Here is an 18,847-nt window from a genome sequence, read left to right on the forward strand (position 1 = left end):
GTAGTCAATATTAACAAAGCAGTATTCCAATACAGCAACTGGCATCAATTTTTTTTTTAAAGAATCATAGACTACATGTAGCCAATTCACCTCATTTTATAATCCAAACTCCAGCCAGTTAGGTGGAGAGGCCCAGAATTCTATCCTCCCCGCAAGCACCAACAGTCCGATCTTCGCCCACGTATACCACGCTGCAGGGAATCCTGTGTACTCTGCTCATTTTTACTTCAGATTGACCTTTTGGACTTGGGTCTTCAGAAAGTCCTCTACCCTACTTCAGATACAGAAGACATGCAGTGTCTGCCCTTCTCTGTACTGGGAAGTTGAGATAAGTTTTTTTTCAGTAGAAAGCACGGCCGAGGCTTCACATTTAAGATAACTTTCCAAGCCACGTGAGGTGTGTAGAGCAAGGAAGATCTTCACTGATGACCCTAATGCTAAATGTATATTTTTTTTACCCGCAAGGCAGGACATATACCCAGCAATCATTTTCTCTGTGGGACATTCACTAAAACTGAAGCACCAGGATGAGTTGGCTGCGGAGATTGAACTGCCCAATCTCCAGGGAAATCATCAGTGAGGACCGCTGCAAAGTCAAGGAAGCACAAATTGGAGATTGTCGGCATCAAGGATCCTCCTGTGGGCCCCTCCACTGAGCCTTGTGTGGGTCCCTCCAAGAGACCCTCTGCATTAGTACGGGTGACAACTGCTGTCCGGCAATGACGCTATACCCACTGTCAACGAAGAAAAGCAGTCGTCCAGTAAGAGACTTTCACAGACAGCACAGCAGCTCTTCCAACTGCTAGAGCAGCGATGACCACTGTCCTGGCAACAGCATCATTGACATCAACAACGTCATTGTCAGCGACAGATGACAGTGATCCCAGCATTGCCCCGAACACCGAAGCAGCCAGCACAGCACAGGGATGATTCTTCCTCTGCACATGGTCTGGGATTCAGTGTTCATGAGAGTTATGGTGGCCGGAGCCAACAACATGCTGTCTGACACCGCTTCACAGGCAGGGGGTGTAGGAGAGTAGGATCTGCTCCACATGTTTACCCCCACTTTTTGCTGGTGTTTCACTGTTTTTCGACTTTAGTCTGGCTGGGACCCGGCTATTCAGGGCCCCAGCCTAGCTGCTCCCTCTCTAAAATGATTCCATGTACTTTAGGTACATTACAGATTGGATCTGAGGTGCCCTTGTAAGCCCCTAGTATATGGTATACTATGTACCCAGGGCATAGGTACCGCAGAGGCCTACCAGGGGCTGAAGCCTGTATTATGCCACCCCTTGAAAGCCACCCAAAATGACACCACAGGTCTGCTACTGCAGCCTGGGTAAGGTGGTGCATGCACCCCTTACAGAGATATAGGTTCACCATATCTCACCATATACACACATATAAACCTATAAGTCACTCCTATGGCAGCATTGATATGGCAGGCCTTATCAATGCTGAAGGCAGAGTGCTTGGTTCTTATGTGAGAGGATGCCCCTGCATGAGCAGAGCCCCTCTGCAGCGTTCGGAGACCCTTCTCTGATGCTGTTTGTGGTGCAGCCTGACCATATACTCTTAAGTGCATTATAACCGGTAAATGCTAACTTTGGACTGGCTGCACGGAAACATGTCGTGTTTGGTGTCAAACACCTTGGAATCACACCCCACACCAGTAACTGGTGTGGGAGTATGATCCGACCCTTCTAGAGGGAGAGACATGGCAGCACTGGTATACCCGGTAGAAACTTAATAGAGCTCTGGCATCACAAAATGGATGCTGCAGCCACAGACACGGGTCTGGCCTCCTGCTGCTGACCGAAACTCCGGCAGGGGAGGCCTGGACAATAGGTTTCCTGTCACAGGGAGGTGTAACCACCTCCCAGACAGGCTGATGTGTATTGGGGCTGGGTGGGAGCACTCTCGGAGTGCTTTGAAGTCCTGCACCGGGGGCACATTTGGTGTCCCTGTGCATAGTCCAGCTCAAACCGGTTCAGGGGCTTCCAGCCCCTGCTCTGTCACGAAACTGGACAAAGGAAATGGGTGTAGCCACCCCTCTTTCCAAACCCTCCCATAGGTGGGTCCCCAGAGTATGTCCAACCCCCTACCTTAGTATAAGTATGGGACCCCAGTCCTTAAGACTTTAGATTACCCTGGACAAAACTCTGAAGCCGAATCCTGGACCTTCGACGCTCTGTTCAAGACCAGAGGACTGAAGAAATCTCCCTTGGGATCAAGGAGTGACTCCCCTGCTTGGCAGGCACCAACGAAGCAATTTGCCGGTTTGCATCATCGAAGCTCCCGCCGGACTCCGAAGTGTTTGCAGCCCAGGAAGAGGATTTCGAGACATCTCAGAGGCCGACCCGAATCCCCAGCAAAGCTGAAACCCACAGCCCTCGTGAGTAGCGTGGAACCGGAACTCCTGGTCGACGTGCATTTCTGCAAGTGCATTGACTTCTCGACGTCTCTGGAAGTCATGCTTGGGCTGACTTGTAGCCCCCACCTCAAGCACTGAATCCACCGAAGATTGTCGGCCTGGTCATTCCGAGTGACCCGTGGGCCACCATTTTGTGTTTCGTCTCGAGGTCCCTTCGCGATCCCTGGTCCGTTGACTGATGGGTCCCTGAGGGGGTAACTTTGTATTTCCTTGGGTTTCCCTGGTTGCTCCAGACGTGCCCTGACTCCCAACCAAGTGGTGAGACCCACAAATCTTGCTAGTCGGCACCAAAGCATCTTTCTCGTTTCTGCGTGGGTTGCTGTTGCCAAGGCTTGTTGTGCCCAATCCGGGCACTGACGCTGCAGCACTCGACATCCTTCGTGGGACAGCTCGAATCCAGCTCCTGGTCGTCCACGACGCTTCCTGGTCCTCGTGGCTGAAGAGTCAAGCTTCACCTCTTTCACCTGAAATCACCTGACATCGGTGGGCATCTGCTCATCGCCTTCCTGGTCACTGACCGGCGACCCAGACTCTGTCCCCTCTGCTTTCAGGTTCTTCTCATCTTCGATCCAGGCTTGGATCTGTTTGGACACTTTGCATCTTAACGGCAGCAGCACTTCTTCGCCAGCTCCCATTGAAATCGATGACGCGACCCAACACCAAAAGACATCTATGCACCTGGCTTCCCTGGGTGAGGTAACACGAGTACTCCGGTGCTCCCGTGGGTGCTAGCCCTAGAACTTCCTAAGTCCAAAAGGGTTTGGTCCTGACTCATTTCTAAGTGTCCCTAATCTTTAAAAATCTGACCGCGACTTTCCCCATAGAAGCTAGTGGGAGCTCGCGGCTGTGTTCTCACACTGCACACAGCCCCCGCGGGTCCCCTGTGTCACTACCTTGGGTGGTTCCTTGGGGTCCCAGCGATTCTACAGGCTCTAGGCCTTGTGTCTAGTTAAGTCGTGGTTCTTATACCACTATTTTAGTATATGGTTTGGCTCGCCCCTAGGGCCTGACGTGTATTTGTGCTATTTTACTGTGATTATGGAAGTGTAACTTATGTGTTTTGACCTCTAGTCTCATAAAGAGACTAGGAGGGCGTGTTTAGTAATAAATACATATATTTTATATCTATACCTGGTGTGGATATCTTTCATTTAGTGACTCAAGAGATTATAGACTGGTAATACAAGCTGCTTTACATTCCTTCAAGACTTAGCCTGAAGGCTGCTCTCAATAGCTACCACTCGGATAGCTTTCGTTAAAGGTTGTCTTTAACCAATAAGGGGTTGTTTGGACTGATACAAGGTGCCCACTATAATTAGTGGGCAGCATATACTAGGCCAACTTCTCACAGGGGAACCTCGTGATCCAGATATCCACAGCATAGCTAGTGACTCACAAGATAGCGGCATAAAACTACCAAGAGCCATCGTGTTACGGAGGCTTCTGGATGTGGAAGTGCAACTACATTCATTGTCATAAATGGTTCAAGTACTCTTGGTTTTATTTTTAACTCCACGAAGAAGTTAATAAAGAATCTCTACAGTAGGTTACTTTTCCCACCTCAACCTCACCACTTCTGAATCCCCTTCCCCAGGCTCTGCCCACAGAAATGACACTCCCTTGGGAGCCTTCTTGACAAGATGTCTCTGGCTGCGTAGCCCTACCATGGTCCGGAGGGTCAGTTGAGGCTCCTGGACATGCCACCAGAGATGCCTCAGAGAAGGGAGAGCATCATCAACACGTAGCGGCTGCACAACTCGAAACCCTCAAACTGTTAAGGAAAGAGGTCACCGAGCTGGTCCCAAAAATCCCAAATCATCAGAGGTTTTAATCTGGATTTGTTTTCCAGTTTGAAAAACAATTGGCTAGTGGCAGCCAGTAGTAGCCATAAACGTACGGAACAAGTTTTTAAAGTAACAAACTTTCAGGATGATCTCATTGTTTGATGTCCTTTAATCCATCAATCATGAGAATATTTGGCGTCAGTAGATCTAAAAGATGTGCATTTCCATCTAGCCGTACATCAACAACACCGAACATACCTACACTGTGTGGTGTGTGGCCATCGCTGCGGTTCAAAGCGCTCCCTTTTGGCCTCAGGTCAGTGCCCGGAGTATTTCCAGAATGTCGAGCTCTCATAGCTCATGTGAACTTGTTATGAAAGCTCACAGGCTCATGCAGCCAGGTGGATGTTTATGCCATTAAAAAAGGCTGCTTCCATCAGCTTGTCCCAGATGTTCCCTCTTCCTCTTCAACTGTTACCCAGAGAATATCCACCACCCCCCACCAGTAAACATTCTAAGGGCACAGGAATGGAACCAAGTACAAGTTCCTAGGGCACAGCGAGTGCCTTAATTAGTTCATAATGAGACGTTTGTGGGCCCCTGGAACCAGACCAGCATTGGAATAGTCGGACCGGAAGAGGCCTGTGGTGCAGGTGTAGTTACAGGTAAAGGTGCCTACCTCTGACTACATTTCTCCATCATTGGCATCTTTTATAGATTCACATCTGTCCACCCTGTTCATGAGGCTACTGACAACCACATGAGAAAGCTGACCGTTGATGCCTGTGAGGAGGGTTAGCGTTTTGGGCCCCTCCTGCTTCACTTGAAGCCGTTAAATGAAGTGGATAGGCTACTTGTAGTCTATTTCTTTCCACGGTGTGTTTCAATTTCAGTTGCTGAATTGGAATACTGCTCTCTTAACACTGAGTGGCAAGGGTTCGAGGCTTAAAGTTGGGGTTTAAATCAAGCATGTGAATCTCTGAAGCATACCAATGCCAGAGAACTGTAACTGTATCAGCTAAGTAACGTTTTCATACATGTGGTCACCCTATATTTACGAATATCAGACACGAGTAGACTTGTCGACCACTAAAATATCTGTCTAATTTTATAGTTTCAAGAAGGCAAGAGGACATTGTCCCCTGATTCAACCCTTTTCTCGGTTTCACCCAGTGTAGTATTTTATCCAAACTCCAGTGCTTATTGTGATGTGGGCTGCACATTGAGGCACCAATACTCGATCCATTTGGAGAAAACAATCTTTGTTTTATGTTCGGTTACAAATATAATAAAATCAATGTCCGAGAATGTAAGCTTGACACTTCCCTTAAGTTTGAAATAACACTCAAACCATTGTATCTTGCTGTCTTGGGTTAGCAGCAAGACTCAATATTTTCTGTAATATTCCCTTTGCAAGCCATGGCACAGCTCTAAAGAGAATAATATAAGATGGTCATTCCCTGAAACTCAAAGCCCCACGCTGCTGTTCTCATGCAGACTAAAATACTTTGGTAGACTAACTGGTCCCTAGACTACATCTGGCCTTCTCAGACCTTAACCTCTCTGCACAGATTATCTGAAACAAACCTAAGCACAGAGTGAAGGACTTACAAGACTCACAGTACTCTTCCTCCACATAGTGGACACTCAAACCACAATTTCTTCAACCTACAACTACAAAATTATTCTTCACACAACTTTCAAATTGGCTACCAATAGGCTAACTTATCCATCTACTAAGTGCACTGGTTTTCCTTTACTGTAGTTCTTCGCCCTCTACTAAACTCCGTTCTCGGCCGCTTTCCGGTCCCTTGCCTCCCTAGTCATACCCCAAGGAAAAAAATATTCTTCAAACCAAACTGTGTACCCTGAATCTCCAACTGTTTATACCCACTGACTACAACAGTATTTGCGATCACATTGGCAAAGCCCATTGCTGGTAACCTTAACTCTGTTCTTGCCCAGAGTTCCTTCAGTGCTCAGACCTGCCCATCATCCAGAGCACTGTTCTCTACATCTAAGGTTATGCTTCAGTCCAGAAAACCCTTTACAGACCAAACCCAGCAAGAAGGCCACCACAAGAGCACAGTCTTTTCATGTGGTTGAGCCCCCCGATCTAGCTCTCTACTCTCTGTAGATCGGCACGAACACTTCCTTTCAGGGGTTTGAAGTTCTCGTGTTTTTTGACTTTGGACAGATTACTTTCTTCAGAGGACCCAGCCCAAGCGCATCTCTGTGGCCATAGTTCCTTGTAAGGACGTTTGAGTGGCCAACACCATTGCCCCTCCTCCATGACAATCTTTTACCTTCCCACGGTAAAGGTATCCCCAAGTTAAATGTGCCACACAAGCCACTCTCCATTCCAGGCCCTGCCTTTGCCGCAGCCTTCTCCTTATTGCCAATAATCTCTGACTTTTCCACTAGTCAACAATCCTTCCTTACTGGCACATATTGACACTAACCTCCCCCCCCCCCCCCCCCCCCCCTTCAAGTGTAGAGACACAACACTGTTAGGTCTTTGCAAACATCATTGACCATGTTGCTGAACCTTTTCAGTTCATCAACCAAGCTTTGCTGAAAGCCATTTCAAACAAAAGACACAGATTTTGTTGTCCTGATTTAAATACAATCTTCTATCTTTTTGTTCTGTTTTTGGCTTTGTTATTGTTATGCAGCAGCCCATCAGCAAACTTTCCTGACATTTCCTCTCAAAACGTAAGCCAATTTGTGATAAGCATTGGCTTCACAATGTTCCTTTATATTTTTGCAGTTGGGCACATTTACTGTGAAACAAGACAAAAATGTAAAGAAAGCTAGTGTACATTTGAGGTGGGCAGCATAGCTTTATAAATGGAGGGAGTGACATCTTACAAAAAGTGACAGAGTTTAAATGGTCTCTCATTGTTTCTTTTCTTGCAGTACCAGTCTAGGGGGCTTGTAAAAGCCCCCGGGAAAAGCTCCTTCACAATGTTTGTGGATCTGGGAATCTACCAGACGTCGAGTGGTAGCAGCGACACTATTCCCATAGCAGGTACTGTATGGTTCCGCCCTGCATGCGTGACAGGCCCCCAACTGCCACTCTCTCTTCCCTTGGACTTTTAATGTTGGTTTCTCCCTTCGATAAAAAAGCATCTGACTCTTTAGCCGTCACCCAAAATGCCTGATTTGACATTGAAGTCTGTGAGTCGTCCTTCAGCTAATACCAATTGATTTAGGGAAGATCCTAGGCTTTAGTTCACCTCTTTTGGATTGGGATAAAAGCAATATATTTGAAGCCAGTTTTAGGCTAGAGAGAATATTTCACAAAATATTGAAAACGTGGTTTAAGATGGTGACTTTAGCTTGGTTTCTCCCAGCCTCAGGAAAGGCAGATGGCTTGCGCATCTTCACCAATAAAATGCACTTATCTTTGAACCAATTCTGAAGTTTCACAGAACGTTTTTGAGAATCCTTGTGAAATACACTGCACTCAAGTTGATTGACCGAGCAGGGACACCAACATGGTTTACAATAATTTAGTTCTGCCACTCCGATGGTCTCGGGCAAAGGTCTGGTGTATCTCTGAAGAATTCACAGGTTATTTGTAACTCTGCGAGACACTTTGCCACACCATTAGCAAGCAGAATGTCTCTGTTGTGTCTTCCCTCCTGCTTCTTCACTGTCCAATGGAATCTGGTAAGCCGGATATGACAAATCCAACACATGTTTATGACCTGCATTCTGATGAATACTTCCAACTGCAGATCCTCACCTTTAGAATATCCCCAGGCAATAGACTGGATCCTGAAGATTTTAAAAGAACATTGCTCCTGTACCAGTAGGTGGCACCTTGGGGTTCCGCTTTGGCTTCATTTCATCCTGGAAGTGGTGATGGAGCCGCATATAAGGGCCACCCTTACACGTCGATGTCGGTTCCTATGTTTCCGTATCTTTGTTTGTTGATCCAGAGCTTGCTCCCACTTTTATATCATCAGTTGACAAGTTTTTTTCTTCAACTTTTACTTCAAAAACCTGTGTCCAAGGAAACATGTCCCTTCCTAAAGCTACAGGGTTTAATCTTTGTCAGGACTGTTGCCAGAAAATGTCTGTCACAGACTCCCACAAGGAATGCCTCTAGAATATGGGTTCAGTAACAGCACCAAGTGGTGCGAAGGATGTGCCCTCATGACTCGGACCTGCTCTCTGGGCTGTTCCCGGATGAGGATGTGCCCAAGTCTTCCAGTAAGTTGAAGTTAAAGCACAAAAAGGCTCAGCAGGATTCCTCCCAGCCCCTCCACTCTCTGCCTGAGAAATGACAAGGACATCAGGTACCTCTTGGTCTTCCTCCTGGTCCCCTGCCGAGAGCTGATTCTGCAGCTAATCCCGATGCACCTTGAGTTTCCAGGATCATTGACAATGTTTCAACAGATGGTGTTCCAAAAGAGGCCATATTTTGTGTAGTTTTCGCTTCCTCTAACCTGCATTTTGGCCCTAAAGATCCGCTCTGAAGAGTACTTCCTTACTATGGTGATATGTACTGCAGTTAAGAGTTAGACTTCTAACTTACTTCGTTGTAAGTTAATGCAAACTAAAATTGAACAGCCTTCCTCCAAACCTCTATTACCGTTCAATTAGACTCAGATCGAAGCGGTACCTAGGCTATGCCTTCTTCTTGCCCACCAGTTCACAGGCAGATAGCCAGATGCCACGGACCGGTGCCAGGCGACCCAGATTTCCAAACACAACACCCTACGATTGTATAAGATCTGCATTGTTGACTGTTCAATAGTAATTGAAGCTGCAGCAGACGCCTCCCCCTGCCCGACGAAAAATCTGGTGGATGCATTGCTACTGGTCTGGGGAGGTCATCTGGTAGAGGTGGAACTCTGTGGACTCTGGTACGTGGCGGAGACTCAACTGCAGATGTACCTGCTGGAGTTGCCGGTCATTCGCCTGACTCTGAAAGCCTTTCTACTTTGCATCAAAGGGAGGCGGATTCAGGTTCTTGCTGACAATGCCACCACTATGTAGTCCTGCAACATGCAGAGCAGGGTGGACCTGGGTCCTGTGCCTCGTGGCTTTGTTTTTGGGGCTGGCTGGATCATCAGGGTATTTCCTGAGTTGAAAACAACCAGGTTAGATCTTTATACTCCAGGACGGATTAACTGAGTTGGCGTCGCATGGCAACTCATGAATGGAGATTACATCTTGAGGTGGCACATGCCATCTTCCAGTAATGGGCAGAACCCGGACCACATTTGTTCACCACCATCGAGAAGACGCATTGTCAAAGCTTTTGCGCACTAGAGTTTGCAAGAAGGCTTTCTTGGGGATGTATTTAGGCAGGACGCCTGTACGCCTTTCCATCTCTCCTACTTTGAGTTCTAAAGACGATCAGGAGCGACTGGGACCAGGTCATCTGAATGGTTCAGGCTAGGGCGAGGCGTGTGTGTAATCCGAAACCTCTGGGCATCTGCCTTCCGATGAAGCTGCTGCTTTAGGAGGATCCGTCGCAGTCGCACCTTGGCCTATGCAGTATCCATGTATGGCGATTAAACGGCGTACGTTGATTGATTCAGACCTCCCTTCTGAAGTTGTGAATGTCATCCATGCTGCCAGGCATTTCTTGACAAATTCTCAGTATGCCGGGCACTGAAACACATTTGTGCCTTGAAGTGGCACCTGCAGTACGGACTTGTTATAAGCCAAACTGTCAGATGTCTTGTCGTTTATTTATTCTCTGGCCCAGCAAGGACTTGTGGCAAAATCAAAGGTTGTTTGTTGCCCTGTTTGACATCTTTGCATTTGCAAGGCCAAACGTTTTTGTCTAAATCTCTTGTGATGAGGTTTATAAAAGGTTTGATAAATATATTCCCTTATCCCCCAAACCCCTTCTAATGCCACAGTGAAATCTTAATTTGGTTGTCATTTCCTCATGTTCACTACCTTCAAGCCTATGCACAGCAGTTCTCTACGTCTCCTCACGCTGCAGACTGTATTCCTTGTGCCAATAACTTCAGGTTGTCGCGTGAGCTTCTGGCTCTCTCAGTGCAACCGTCTTACATCACTTTCTTTCCTGACAAGCTGGTGTTGAGAACCAGCGTGGCCTTTCATTTCATGACTCTCTTTTACACCTGACAGTCCGTTTCCCCTTGCGGCGTTATTTACTTCGCCTCATCCGTCAAAAGAGGAGGAGAGATTTAATTGGCTCAACCCCAAGAAAGCCATGAGTTTTGAGAGCGATCGTACCAAAGGTCATCGGGTGGACAATCGGCTATTTGTGGGGTTCTCTGAGGCAAAGGAGGACACGGTAGTGCAGAAAAAGGCTCTGTCCAGGTAGATAGTCCTTCGTATTGAGATCTGCTTCCCATTGACCAAGAAGCAGCCTTCGGAGAAGGCATGTTCAAGGCATATGAGCTGTAGATTGTACACTGTGCATAATTCGCCATCTGGTGTTGGGCTCAGATGTTTGCATGTTGTTTTTGTCTTCGAAGAAGTCTTGTAGTCACGAGACCGGTGACTCCTCCTCCGGAGGACAATGCGCATGGGCATCGACTCCATCGGTAGATTGCTTTTTTCCGCCATCGGGTTTGGATGTGACTTGCTGCGCTCCGGGTCGGTGTCGTTATCGAACCTCCTTTCGACGCGCAATCACAGCTAACTAACGGTATTTTCCCGATCGCGTGCCTTCGACGCGCACCCTCGACAACTTTCCGTTACACTTCGGCATCTACGGACTTTGACTTCGACGCGGGCCATTGGGCCTATCCGCGCCAGTGAAGACGGACGTTGATGGGACGGATTCCATTTAAAAAATTTCCACAGTGTGGTGCTAAGTTCCCACACTCGTACCTCCATCCTGTCTGCAATCTGTGCCTCCCTCCAGAACATCGAGAGGACAATTGTGAGGCTTGTTTATCCTTCAAGTCCAAGAAGACCATCCGGGATCGTCGAGCTCAACACCATGAGATGTCCCGAGGCACAGGTTCCATCCCGGACATCTTCCATCCTGGTCCCGACAGCCTCATGGAACCAGAGCAGGAAGAACAGGTCCCGGAATCCGAGGATGTCTACGAAATTAAAGACGACATCACCCCGGCTCAAAGGGACGTGAGTACTAAAACCCCCGCCCAGTCTAAGCCCATACCAATGACTCCGGTGACACAACAACAGCCCCAGCACACAATAAGTAAAAGGGTATGACAGCTGTAGCTACAGTAAGTCAAAACAATGCAACAAGTGTTTAGAACACGTTTCTTTTGTTCTTTTATTCTTCTTTTGTCCTCAGTCTTTATATACAGGTTAACAAGCCAAGCCAACACGTGTTTCGTCGCCAACATGGGGATTTGCCACGCGACTGAGGCTTATCTCAAAACACCGACAGGACCAGTAAAGTGATAACAATATGCACCCGTGAATGGACGGTGCGTGTGTATGTCATCATTTGAATCATATCATGCCCTCAGTGCACACCGAGCCTTCTCACCCCTTTCCTTTTTGGCCTGTTTCTTGTGTCTTGTTTTCTTGTTTTTGCAATTCTCTAATTTATTCATTGTGCTGGTATGTTTTAAGGTTGTATAAGTACACCTTTATATACAACATGATTGGTAATTACATACTTTGTATTTTATTTAGCCTTGAAAAAGTCGCTGGGCAAATCCCCATGTTGGCAACGAAACACGTGTTGGCTTGGCTTGTTAACCTGTATATAAAGACTGAGGACAAAAGGATTTACAATAAATCTGAGCAAATCCCATCTCCAACCGCCCACAATACAGCAATATCTTGGGGCTACAGTAAATACTTCCACAGCCCTAGCATATCCCAATCCAGTCAGGATAAGTGCTTTACAAACGCTAGTCCAAACTTTTCAACCATAACACTCACTCCCAGCACGAGTGTTCATGCAACTTATAGGGATGATGGCCTCTTGCATTTTTCTCGTTCCACATGCAAGACTACAGAAGCGCCCATTACAAGAATGTCTAGCAAATTAGTGGAACCAGGCTCAAGGTCAGCTAACAGATCTGGTGTTGGTGGACGACCGCACCCATCGCTCTCTGCAGTGGTGAACCACACAAAACCTTTCCAAAGGGCGGTCGTTCTGCGAGCCAGTCCCACACATAGTGCTAACAACAGACGCATCGCTCACCGGCTGGGTAGCATATCTTCAGTCTCATACCGTTCACGGTGTCTGGACCCCCCACCAAAAGCAATTCCACATCAACTACCTGGAATTGTTAGCAATATTCCTAGCGTTGAAGTCTTTTCAGCTACACCTGCTGGGGAAAGCTATCCTAATACGCACAAACATGGCAGCTATGTATTACATACAAAAGCAAGGGGGGGATACACTCCCTCCAGCTATCCCACCTCGCACAGAACATCTGGAGATGGGCTGTTCCGCAAAAAACATGCCTCCTGGCAGAACACCTACCAGGAGTACACAATCAAACTGCGGATCTGCTCAGCCGTTAGGCACAACAGATCCACGTATGAGAACTTCATCCTCAAGTCCTTCTTCCATTCTTTCGCAATTGGGGGCACCCAGAAATAGATCTGTTTGCCACACAAGGAAACGCAAAATGCCCAAGCTTCGCCGCCAGGTATCCTCACCCATTGTCCAGAGGCAATGCGATATGGATGAACTGGTCAGGCAAATTTGCTTACGCTTTTCCGCCTCCCCCACTCATTCCGTTACTGGTGAGGAAACTGCAACAGCATTCCCTCACAATGATCCTAGTTACGCCAACATGGGCAAGGCAACCATGGTTCACAACTCTGTTGGAACAGTAGTCCCACATCAGAGGCTTTACCTCTCACCCAAAATTCTCACTCAGAACCATGGAGAAATACGACACCCAGATCCCAATCAGCTCAACCTTGCGATCTGGCTCCTGAAGTCTTTTGGCTACCTTAAACTCCCGCCAGACTGCATGAACAAGGAAGCTAGACGCCCTACAACAAGGGCATGCTATGCAGCCAAATGGAAGAGATTTGTCATTTATTGCTCCCACATTAATATCAACTCACTAGATGCTTCCATTCAAAACATCATTTGTTATCTATTGCATCTACAACAATGTAACCTAGCATATACATCTAAAATGTTACATCTAGCTGCCATAGCGGCTTACCTATAAAACAGACAGCACCTGTCTTTGTTTAGGGTTCCCGCTATCAAAGCTTTTATGGAAGGACTTAAAAGAATAATTCCACCAAGAGCTCCACCCTCTCCGATGTGGAATCTCAATGTAGTCTTAACCAGACTAATGGGTCCTCCCTTTGAACCTCTACACATGTGTGAGCTACAGTTCCGCACTTGGAAAGTAGTCTTTTTAATCGCTATCACAGCTCTCAGAAGAGTGGGTGAACTCCAGGCGTTAACCATACAGGAACCATTTTTACAGATCCATCATAACAAAGTGGTTCTCAGGACAAACCCAAAATTCTTACCCAAAGTAGTATCTGCCTTTCATCTGAACCAGTCTGTTGAGCTACCAGTATTCTTCCCTCAACCAGACTCAGTGGCAGAAAGAGCTCTACACACATTAGATGTCAAAAGAGCGATACTTTACTACATTGAAAGGACAAAATCCTTTCGGAAAACCAAACAACTTTTTGTAGTTTTCTCCCCACCTCATAAGGGCAATCCTATATCCAAAACAGGAATTGCGAGGTGGATTGTTAAATGCATACAGATATGCTACATCAAAGCCAAACGAACACTAACTATTCCCCCTTTTGCGCATTCTACACGCAAACTAGGGGCTTCTATGGCATTGTTAGGGAACATTCCCCTAGATGACATATGTAAAGCAGCAACTTGGGCTACACCACACACCTTCACAAAACACTATTGTGTAGACGTGCAGGCAAAACAACAGGCTAGTGTGGGCCAGGCTGTATTAAGAACACTATTTCAAACCACTGCAACGGATACAGGTAGCCACCGCTAAGGGAGTAACTGCTGTGTAGTTTATGCACAGTGTACAATCTACAGCTCATATGCCTTGAACGGAAAATGCTACTTACCAGTATGCATCTGTTCTTGGCATGTAGAGCTGTAGAGTTGTACACGCCCACCCGCCTCCCCGGATACCTTTGTCTGTTCCAGTATTATCTTATTTAGATACACCACGCGTGGACATCCTTCTGCTGCTTACTACTCCATCTAACCCTATGTGGCAAAAACAATCTACCGATGGAGTCGATGCCCATGCGCGTTGTCCACCGAAGGAGTCGTCACCGGTCTCGTGACTACAAGACCTTCTTCGAAGACAAAAACAACATGAAAACATCCGAGCCCAACACCAAAGGGCGATCTATGCACAGTGTACAACTCTACAGCTTTACATGCTAAGAACTTATGCATACTGGTAAGTAGCATTTTCCTTCGCTTGTTTGGCCTGCAGGACGTGGAGCACTTCCAAAGATCCACCGCCATGGGAGATACTGCTTTTGTAGCTATTCTGAAGGTCCGGAATCTGATGTTAGACACATCCATCAGAAGAGCAGGTAACTTACCTTGGGCAGTGCTCTTTTTATGGATACTCCACCTCGCTCTTGCCTCCCCGCTCTGCGGAATGGCCTATTTTCCTTCTAAAATGATTCAAAATTTGAGGTCTGCATGCTGGCACTGATAATTGGGTTGTGTGCACCACTTCCTAGGCATCGGACAGTGTCAAGAAAGAAATGGGTGTCAGCACGCTTGGGTGGTCCTTGTACTCAGGTTCACCCATCAATTCTGGGGGGAAAAGAGTGTAAACAAGGAGCCGCACAACGCCACCTTGCAGTGCGCAGGGGCTATGCTGAAAAATCTTCAAGATCCAGTCCTGCGCTTGGGGATATTCTAAAGCTGAGGAATCTGCGGATAGGGTATCCACCAGAAAGAGATTTACCAAAGGTAAGTAACTTGTTCGTTGGGTTCACACAAAATAGGTCCAGATCATTAGAAAATGTGGCTTTCAATTTAGTAAACCCATTTAGTGATTCATTAACATGTAACGGAATCGCTAAAGGGGTTTAGGAAATTGTAAAGAATCACTCTTTGGAAGAGGCATGTTTAGGGCGTTCCTTCCAAATAGCGATTCCTTATAGTATTTAGTAATGTAGAAATGCACTTTCAAAACAATAATATTTTACCGGCACCTCAAGGCGGTGGTAAGTCATTTGCAGAGGCAAAGGGGCTCACAGGGGCCTTTCCACTTTGTGATTTATCAAAAAAAATATTCTTTTTTTCAGAAGTAGGCAGCGGTCCATGTTTGTACAAACGTTTCTCTTTTTTGTAAACTAATCCCATTTTCCTTTAATGAAAATGTGCTTAATTTAAAAAATGAAAAAAGAAATTAAAGATTGCGTTATTTTAAAGCATTCGCAGACCTGGTGGTCCGCTAACACCCAGCAGGCCACCATCCCTGTGATGGCAGCGAATTGTGGTGGGTCTCAATTTGCGACCTACTTCATTAATATTCATGAGGTAGGTGGAATAGCAGCCCGCTGCAATTCGGAATTTTGTGAACCGACCTATTAGTACAAAGGCCAATTCACAAAACACCATTGGATGCGCTAAAACTCACTGTGCAAATTACATACGCTTTCTGAATCCAGTGTTCGTCCTTCGGGCTCATAGATCAAATCAAATGGTACTTGTAAAGCGCGGCTCATCACCCGTGAGGGTATCCAGGCGTTGGGCTATGGGTCTTAGAGGAGGGCGTTCCAGGACTTCGGTGGGGTTGGCAAAGGAGCGTCCTCTGGTGCGGCAGCGGGTGGATACATGGTGTCTGTGCGAGGTGGGTGGAGTGGGGGTTTCAGGATGGTTTGTGGAAGTTCAGGCAGTGGTTCAGCTATGCCGACCCTTGGTCATGGAGGGCTTTGTAGGTGTGGGTCAGTAGTTTGAACTGGCATCTTTCCAGGATGGGGAGCCAGTGGGGGGGGGTCTCTCAGGTGCTGGGCTATGTGGGTTCTTTTGTGCAGGTTAAGGATCAGTCTGGCAGCTGTGGTCTGAATTATCTTGAGCCTTCTTGTGAGTTCACTGGCAGTGCCTGCATAGAGTGCGTTGCCATCATCCAGGCGGCTGGTGATGAGGGCTTGCATCACTGTTTTTCTGGTACTGATGGGGAGCAATTTGAAGATTCTGTGAAGCATGTGAAGAGTGTGGCAGCAGGCTGAGGAGACTGCGTTGACCTGTTGTTTCATGGAGAGTTTGCAGCCCAGGATGATGGCGAGGTTGCAGGCATGGTCTTTCGGTGTGGGCGTGGGTCCAATGGCCACCAGGTGTCGTAAAGGTTTGGCGGCTGAAAATCAGCACTTCGATTTTGTCCGTGTTGAGCTTCAGCCACTTGTCCTTCATTAAGATGGAGACATTTCTCCTGCAGTTGTGGAGGTTGGATTTTGTCATGGTGGGGTCAGCTCAGGGCGAGAGGACGAGATGGGTGTTGTCGGCGTAGGAAATGATGTTGATGTCATGGGTTATGACGATGTTTGCTAGCAACATTATGCAGATGTTAAAAAGGGTTGGACTGAGGGATAAACATTGCGGGACGCCGCAGATGGTGTGCTTGGGTTGTGATGTGACAGAAGGGAGAGGGAGTCTCTGGGTGCACCCTGTGAGGAAAGATGCCACCCATCTTCGATTCCGATCAGGCGTAGTCATTTGAGTGTGTAGTGGGAAACAGCGTTGAAGGATGCGGAGAAATTGAGAAGGATTAGGACAACCGATTCTCCTCTGTCGAGTAGGATGCAGATGCCGTCTGTTGCATCAATGAGGGCCATCTAGGTGCTGTGGTTGGCTCTGAATTCTGACTGGGGGGGATCTAGTAGGTTGTTTCTCTCCAGGTGTAATGTGATTTGGAGGTTGATGGCCTTCTCTGGGACTTTGGCAGGAAACAGGAGCAGCAAGATGGGGCAGTAGTTCTGGAGAACGCTGGGGTCTGCGGAGAGTTTCTTGAGGAGGGGTCTGACATCTGAGTGTTTCCAGGTATCAGGAAAGGTGGCTGAGTTGATGTAGGTGTTGAGGGTGGTGGTGGGCTGGTGGCTGATCTGGTCTCTTCTGAGGTTGAAGAGTTGATAAGGGCATGCTTTGGAAGGTGCTACCGAGTGGATGGAGTTTATTAAGGATACTTGAAAGTGACTCGATCAGTGTTGTTTCTGCTGATGTGCCATCTTCTTTCTAGGTGTTTGATTCTTTGTTTCATCGCACTGAGTTCTACCTTCTGGCTCGTTTTGTGGATCTGTGCATTTTGGCTGGCTTGGTGGGGGTGGCTTGCTTGGCGGTGCTGGTGATCCAGGCATTGAGGTTCTCTGCTGCCTGATTCAGGTTGGCAGAGACGTCATGTTGGGTGTTGCTGAGGGCGTCAGTCCATTGGTGCTGTGATACTTTGGTCCAGCTGCGGAAGGGGGCGCTGTGGCGGTGGGGGTGGTTCGGCAATGTTGAATTGGTCAAGGTAATGATCGGACCAGGTGATTTCTATGGTGTGGCTATATCTGATTCTTTTGCTGGATCTGAAGATGGGGTCTAGCGTGTGTCCTGCTCTGTGCAGGAGGCCGATGTTGTCCGTTTTCTCCAGGAGGACGGGAGAATTGGTGTCTGTGCGGTCCAGGAGGAAGTTGAGGTCTCCCAGGAAGATGTAGTGTTTGGAGTTGATGGCGAGCGGAGTGATAAAATCTGTGATGGCATTTCTGAGGTGAGTTTGTGGCCCCTGGGGCCTGAATGCAAGGGTGCCTTTGATGGTTGTTTTGTTGTCTGTGTGGAGCTGGAAGTTCAGGTGTTTCATGATCAGCGTGGTTTCGTCTTTGGTGGTGGTGCAGGTGATTGACTCCTTGTGTACGATGCTGCCTCCGTGTCTCTTGATGCGGTCCGGTTGTTTTATCTTGTAGCCGTTAAGTGTTTCTTTTTTTCTTTTTTTTTTTCCCCCTACAGGCCCCCCCCCCCCGTTGCCTCAGGTCAATGGGGATGCTTGCAGGTGGGCACAAGGTGTGCCTCCCGGTAAGCATGCACCCCCAGTTCCTGCACTCCATGGACTTAAGTCTATGCCATTCAGGAACAATTGGTTTGCTCTCATTATCTGAAGTCACTGTCAAAGATGATGCTGCAGTATGTGTTTTTCTTGCGGCAGCTATGATTATGGAATATGGAGCAGGTTCAGATCTCAAGAAAAGTGGGGTGTTTCTGTGGTGATGTTGGTAGCCGATACGAAGGTGAGCCAGGTCTCTGTGATGAAGATCACGTCAGGGGAGAGGGTGCAAATTGTGTCCTAGATTTCCGTGGCATGTTTGCCGAGTGATCCAGCATTGATCAGGGGGCAGCCAGGGAGTGCGGGCCAGCAAGGAGGGCGTGGTGTTGGGTTTCGGCGAGAGCAGTTGGTTCAGGAATGGAGGTGAACCGGCAGTGGAGGCAGGTGATCGATCCTGCTGTGGAGCGAGGGGATGCGAGGCAGCAGTTATGTTGCGTCCGGAGTACAGGGCACAGAGATCTGTGACAGAGTAGCTGTGTGAATCGGGAGGGCCAAGGTTCCTGCCACTGGACGTCGTTCAGGTGCAGTTGGGGTTGCCTTTGGCGAGCACTTGGCATGCCCGTTTCACGGCCACGCTGCGGCCCTCATGAAATAGGTTCTAGAAGGGGCACTGGTGATGGCGGGAAAGGTCGCGG

The 18,847-nt window shown here is 47.7% G+C and overlaps 1 protein-coding gene across 8 annotated transcripts in view; it reads left to right on the plus strand.

Moving 5' to 3' along the window:
* MINK1 (misshapen like kinase 1) overlaps positions 1-18,847 on the plus strand; it is a 965,829-nt gene that overhangs the window by 808,899 nt on the left and 138,083 nt on the right. For all 8 annotated transcript variants that reach the window (XM_085637899.1, XM_085637895.1, XM_085637897.1 and 5 more), the window contains one exon: positions 7,138-7,249. In XM_085637899.1, coding sequence (XP_085494025.1) covers positions 7,138-7,249 — 112 coding nt within the window. The remainder of the gene's footprint in view (positions 1-7,137; positions 7,250-18,847) is intronic.

Source organism: Triturus cristatus, chromosome 12 (genome assembly GCF_964204655.1).
Source record: "Triturus cristatus chromosome 12, aTriCri1.1, whole genome shotgun sequence".
NCBI lineage: Eukaryota > Metazoa > Chordata > Amphibia > Caudata > Salamandridae > Triturus > Triturus cristatus.